Source organism: Equus quagga, chromosome 20, assembly GCF_021613505.1.
Source record: "Equus quagga isolate Etosha38 chromosome 20, UCLA_HA_Equagga_1.0, whole genome shotgun sequence".
NCBI classification, from domain to species: Eukaryota; Metazoa; Chordata; class Mammalia; order Perissodactyla; family Equidae; genus Equus; species Equus quagga.
The window spans coordinates 43854274-43860965 of record NC_060286.1 but is presented as its reverse complement, the minus strand read 5'-3'; the positions used below and the strand labels follow the sequence as shown (position 1 = coordinate 43860965).

Here is a 6692-nt window from a genome sequence, read left to right as displayed (position 1 = left end):
TGAACCCTAGGAAACAGCCTGAAAGAAAGGGCAGAGGGGAAAAAAAATACAGCAAGGTATACAAAGGAAGGAAGGCAACAGGGAGAATCAGAAGAGTGGCATGACTCCCTGCGCCCCCCCCCCCCCCCCCAGCATGCGGTCAGTGCCCAGTGCAGTGTGGGCTCCCTGGAAAGAGCCCTATGAAAGAATGTGAAGAGGGCATCCGGAGCATCGCACTGACTAACATTGTGAAGTCCAACCAGTTAAGGACTGGAAAATGCCCGGAGAGTGGCAAATAAGAGGTCAGCTTGAGAACGGTGTGAACAGAAGTCAGACTAGGTGGGGGTTGAGCTATTTGTGCCTCACAAAAAATGAGGCGGGGATCGAGGCACTGAGCCAGGAGTCCCAGGTCCAAATCCTGTCCAAACCACTAATTTGTATTATGAGTTCTGGACCTCATATTCTGACTTTTCCAGATACTGCAGCCTCCATAAGTGCCCCTCACACACACATTTTTTGGCAGAGAAAAAGAATTTGTTTTTCAATAAATAAAAAATGTAATCATAAAGTCATTGAGATTCTTAGTATGTCATTGAGCATTGACTGGAAAATGTTGCAGCTTCATACCTTATGTGAATGCTAGCACATGTTCTTAATTTCACAAAATATATTGAAACCACTTGACACAACTCTGGAACTCACGTTTGTGTTTCCTAATAACGTTACTGTTCCCACATGCTATCATCCTTTGTTGATGTCACAATGAAGATGTTTTTAAGTGGAAGTTGCTGTTTTTCTGAAGAGGGTTCCTCTCACGCGATATTTTCCATAGGGCTTTTTGTATGTTCTTTGATCTTTTGGGGTTACTATCTCCCTCAGTCCTGTTGGGTTTTGAGTTTTTAACTGCAGTTTAAGGACACTGTCTTGATGCTTCTTCAGTTTCTAAGTTTGTTCTCATCACTTGCCATTCTCCTGACTTAACGTTAGTTAACATTCTGTGTCACTGAACGGCTTTGCCCCCCTTCATGTGATTCAGTAGCTCTTGATGCTCCATGCTCACTTGGCCCAGGTCATGCATTCCTGTTCAAAGAGACAGATTGACAGTTCTTAATAGGCTTGTAGACATCTAGGCCAGAGTATGTGGAAAGGCCCCCAAAGGCCTCCCGGGCCTTGGTGGAGATTTTGCGTATTTGCATTCCCAGAGCAGCTAGAGCTGCAGACCTAAAGGAAAAGCAAACAGCTGAGAGCAATTACATACGATGTTGATGCCATTAAGCAGCACTCTTGATAAAGTGCGAAAAGCCATGCCCAGAGTACCTTCATGTCTTCCCTGACCCTCTCACCCACAAAATGCAGCATTCTGCACTTTGCATAAATCTGCTGGAGTGGCCCTTTCTTTAAATATTTTGTTTTCCTCAAAGATGTGTTTTTCATAGGATTTTTTGGATTAGGAACTAAAAGCCATTAAAATTCTGTTGAGCTCAAGTTGTGTTTGAAGTTCAGAAACTTTCTCCTGAAATAGCTTACAATGATGCTCTTAAATTTCTTAAATGCTTGTTGTTGTCCTCAGCAGTTTTCTAACTCATTATAAGTTTAAAACATTCTTTTTAAACAGTGGTTCTCAATCCCAGTCCGTATCACAGGACCCCTTTACACTCTTAAAAATTACTGAAGATCCTAGAGAGCTTTTGTTTATGTGGTTATGTCTACTTTATTAGGGATTACAACTGAGACATTTTATTAATTTTAAAATACCAATAATAAAACCATTTGGTGTTAAAGAGAATATTTTATGAAAAATTACTGTGTTTACCCTCCAAAATTTGTGTGTGTGAGAAGAGTAACACTTTCTCATTTTACAGATCTCTTAATGTCTGCCTTAATAGAAGACAGCTACATTCTCCTATCTGTTTCTATATTCATTCTGTTGAGACGTGACACATCAGCCTCTGGAAAACTCCAGTGTACACTTGTGAGACAATTCTAATTAAAAAGAAAAATAACATCTTACCCTTACTACAAAAATAGTTTTGACCCCCAGAGGGCCTTCGAAACCCCCAAAGCACACTTTGAGAACCATTACCCTAAAATGGCAAGCGTTTCAAGTTGCGCCTGCAGCTTCATTTGATCCCAAGCTTTTTTCCCTTCGAAGCAGGACTATGTTCGTTGCTCTTCCTTCCTGCATCCCCATCTTCCTTCTCAGCTCACTTTCCTTCTGCCTGAATAATGAACATTGATTTTTTTTAACTGTAGATCTGCTGGTGATTATTCCTCAATCTTAGGTTACCTGAAATGTCTTCATTTCACATTCTTTACTGAATGCTAATTTCTGTATGCATAGATTTCTAGACTGGCATTTATGTTAATATTTTCTATTTGTCTTTAGTTTTCTATGGTTTTATTATGAGGTTTCAAAGTGTTAGTATATTTTCACTTACCTGCCTGCTTGGTTTCTATAATGGTTTTTAAATCTTCGGTGTGATTTGTTTTCCATCACATTTGGAAAATTATCAGTCAGCAATTCTCTCTTCGAATATTTCTGCCCCATCTCTCTCTCATTTCCTTCTAAGCTCCAATTACATGTATGATGGACTTTCTGACTGTATCCTCTCTCATCTCCTCTTCTGTCTCTCTCTGCTTCTGAATGGTTTCCTCTAACCTATCTTCCAATTCAGTAACTCATCTGTTTAATCTGCTGCTAAACCCATCCAATTTCTATTTAGCTCAAATCGGCTAAGTGGTATTTTGTTTCGTTTTTTACAATTTCCAGTTTTTTGCTTAAATTATCAGTCTTATTTTTTATTTTCTTGCACATACTAAGCACGGTTATTTTTAAAGTCAGTGTCTGACTTTAAAGGTCCAGCGTCCGGAGCCCCTGTAGAAGTTTTCATACTGTCCATTGAGTAGAATCACTATGCACAGAACAGATGGATAAAAATACGCAGAGCGAAAAGTTGACAATACAAAGAGAAACGGCAAGAAAACCACAGGGACAGGAGACTCGACTGCTCGGCCTTTAACACAGCAAGCAAAAATGGCCCCTTTTTCAGGTTGACCAACTGGTCCGCTTCGTCCAGGACCTTCAGGTTTCAGCACTGAAAGTCCCGTGTCCCGGACAAACCCGGAAAGTTAGTCGCCGTATCACGACACACACCCGCAACGCCGCCTCCCCGACCCCTTCCCCAGGCGCTCCGCCAGCCTGGCCTCGCCGGCCCGCGTCCACGCCGACAACACGCGGGCGGCCGCTGGGGGCGCTGTGGTGCGCAGGCGCAGCCTTGGAGGCGTGCAAGCGCTGGGGCGCAGCCGCTCCTTCCGCCTTCCCGGCAGGCCCCGCGCGGCGCCTGCGCGCTAGGTGACCTTCCCGAGTCGTCGGCTGTGCTGTTTGTGGTGGCCTGAGCCGTTGGTCCTGCGCCGAGGTGAGTGGGGGCTGCCGGCTCGGCCCCAGCTGCTCAGCGCGGGGATGCCAGGACGCGGGGGGCTGGGGCGGCAGGGGTCGTGGGGTGAACTTGGCCCCCGCCAGGAGAGCTGGCGGCGGGCGAGAACCCTCCTGGCCCCACCGCGGCCCCCGCTGACCTTGGATGCGACCCCTTCCCCTCCCACGCGAGCCTTTCCGCCCCGGCCCCCGAACTGCGAAGCGAGGCGGTCCAGGCATCAGCTGTCAGTGGGAAGTAGGGCCTCGGCCGCGTTACCCTTTTTCCTTTGCGTTCATGCATCTAACGCACCTGCACCATCGTCCTCCTCTGATGAGGGGCTCCTTTGGCTGTGAGGTTCCGTCCCCTAACGGAGGTTACGCGGCCAGTTAGTGATGGAGCCAGCGTCCAAACTAAGAACTCTCACCCCCTGCTTAACACCTTATCTCATCTATACCTCAAGTTCCCTTGCAACACGCTTGTTCTCTAAGTTATGCTGTGCATATGGCGAGGCCTTGGGAGAGGGGAAACGGGACCAAAACGGGATTAGAGGGGATGACTGCAGTTGTATGGAACTCAGCCTGTGAATCCCGGTCTGGGGCTCAGCGGGGCAGACGTTCCCTATCTCCACTGTAAGGGCAGGTGATAGTCTGCTGTTAATGTAATGTGCCAAAACCTTTGCAGACTTACACGGACGCACTGGGCACCCATTTGACCTTTGAATAGGATGGGGCTTTGAAGGAACGCGGGCGAGAAACCCCACACACAGAGCTGGGAAATGTGGCTGGACAGAGGGGACTCAGGTGGGTGAAGCAGGAGGAATTTATTAACATTGGGAACATGTCACTTGTCCAGCCAAGTATGGCAACCTTGGCCAAAAGGATAGTCAGAGGGGAAAGGGTAGGTATTGGCAGGACCCTACATAGCAGTCCAGGATCACTTTAGGTGAGGAGACAGTGTGGGGTGCCGGGGCCCTGAGCAAAATATCAAGATAACTCAAGTGGCTTTGGCCCCTTGTTAGCTCCTCTTCACCCTGCCAGTTGATTTTGCTCTTTTCTCTCTAGATCCTTTTCTGGCCTTGCTCTGACGTCCTTACCTGGCCTCACTGAATGAATGCATCTTCCTAGGTCCTCTTAGAATCCCAGTAGCTCAGTACTGTGACCATCAGCTGGGTGTTTGTAGCATTTCTTTCTGCTGTTGGTGTGATCATTTACTGAATTCTTATTCCACACCACGCATCAGGCTGGGTCCTTTACGTTTCCTCCTTGAATTCCATCAAGAGCCCTGTAGGGCAGGTGGAGGCACCCCCGTTTCCAAGCAAGGGAAACCTCTGAAACAACAGCTTCCAGACTTGCCCGCGGTCCAGGGCAGAGTGGGCAGAGCTGGTGTTGGAACCCCGGATTCCCAGGCTTCCAGCCCCACTGGGCCTCTGGACCTCCTTTCTCCCCAGTCATTGCTGGGCACAGAGAGGGGAGGAAGGCACTCAGCGCCTCTGCAGTCTTCCCATGCGGGACCTCCAGAGGCCTTCTCTGGCTGCTGTCTGGTCGACCACTCTCAGACACCTTTTCAAGGCAGGGCTGGTAGTTTCTTGGAAGCTTGTACTCTGACAGATCATCCTGGTATAGTCTGAGGACAGGAAGTCTGAGGGCAGACATACCTACAAGAGGTTCTAGGAGGAGGACACAGCCACATCCTCCAGGGTCACACCTGGGCGGCTGGCAAGCCTTCAGGACCATGCCTCAGCCTGCATAAGTTCTCTCCTGAGAAGAGCTGGAAGCCAGACCTTGGAGCAGGGGCCTGAGTGACTCAGATCCAGCTATTGGTCTCGGGCAACTTCCTCCAAGTACCCACCCTACACGGGTTAAGGAGAAGTGCAGGAAATAACGCAAAGCACATCGTGAATGCTGTTAAGTTTGCGTGACATTCTTAGAATAAAAGCTGAAGTTTTTACTGTGGCCTCCAGGCCCTAAATGAGCTGGCCTGTCTTCCCTCCCATGGCCCAGCCATGGTGTTTTCTGTATCAAGCAGTGAGTGCAGGACAGCAGACGCTGTGCATACTTGATGCAGAGGAGCTCACCTCATCCTCATCACAGCGGCCCTTTGAGGTGGGTACTGTTTCTGTCCCTGTTTTACAGACGAGGGAACTGAGGAGTTAAGTGAGCTGCAAAGTGGCAGAGCCAGGATTTGAGTCTGGGCAGCCACAGTGGCCTCCTTCCCAGTCCTCCCCGCTCTGAGCTCGTTCTGGCCTCGGGGTCTTGGCACATAAGTTGCCTCTGCTGAGGACACTTTTCTCCCAGATATCCTCTCTTTAGGAGCCAGTTTCTCAGCTCCTGAAACAGTGCCCGGCACCTAGCGCACACGTGGTTCGCCTTTGCTGAATGAATCGTGGTCGCACAGGCCAGGTTTCCGTAATGGGAAACCATAGAAACTGAAGAGAAGTAAAATTCTGTGTGGCCCAAGCAGATGTGAAAGGAACAATAGACGAGGCTCTGGTGGGGAGGGGACGAGGCAGCATTACAATTGACGCCAAAGTAATGTTTTCAAGTAAAACGGAAAGTTCTTAGATCTGGTTACCCCTGGCAGTGGTTTGAATGGCTGTAGTTTAATAGAGCACTTCAGATGTTACAAACCTTATTAAAATGAAAATGAAACGAATCTAATTTCAGAGTCCGTAGTAAATTGTAAACATAATCAGTATTACTTTGAGACCTGCACATAAAAGTGAGTTGTTTCAGTTCAGAATTTGATGGGTTTTCCTAATCAAATCCAGTAATTGGTTGAATATTTCTGTTAATTAAACAAGTTATGTCATCATTGCAGCTCTTATGAAGTGACCTTGTCTTGTGCTATCTGCTTTGTGTTTGGCCATAGACTTCAAGACTGAGATACATGTCAAACATTGTGACTGTAGTTAATAACTGTATTGAAGAGTTGAAATTTACTAAGAGAATAGAACTTAGAGTTCTCACTAAGAAAAAGATGTGAGGTGATGGCTATGTTACCTAATTAGATGGGGGAAATACTTTCACAATGTGCGTGTATGTTAACTCAGCACCATGGTCTACACTTTAAATACCTTGCAATTTTATATATGGGTTATACCTCAATAAAGCTGAAATTTTATTGAAAAAAGAACTGAGATACAGCTGATCAGTGTGTGCCCAGGTCTGGGTGTTGGTCTCATAGGGAAATCACCGTACCTTGACCGTGCTCTGTTTCAGCTTTGAATGCCGACAGTTCTTAACACGAGGATGCAAACATACTAGTTTTTCCATTTAAAAGTTAGCAAGTGGTGTGTGGGGC

General features: G+C 47.0%; 1 protein-coding gene across 1 annotated transcript in view; it reads left to right on the top strand.

The window, feature by feature from the left end:
* Nucleotides 1–4152: 4152 nt before the first annotated feature.
* The window catches only part of ATP5MJ (ATP synthase membrane subunit j), a 5087-nt gene continuing 2547 nt past the window's right edge, over nucleotides 4153–6692 (top strand). The window contains exons 1-2 of the mRNA XM_046647848.1: nucleotides 4153–4192; nucleotides 5418–5494. Coding sequence (XP_046503804.1) covers nucleotides 4168–4192; nucleotides 5418–5494 — 102 coding nt within the window. The 5' untranslated portion in view covers nucleotides 4153–4167. The remainder of the gene's footprint in view (nucleotides 4193–5417; nucleotides 5495–6692) is intronic.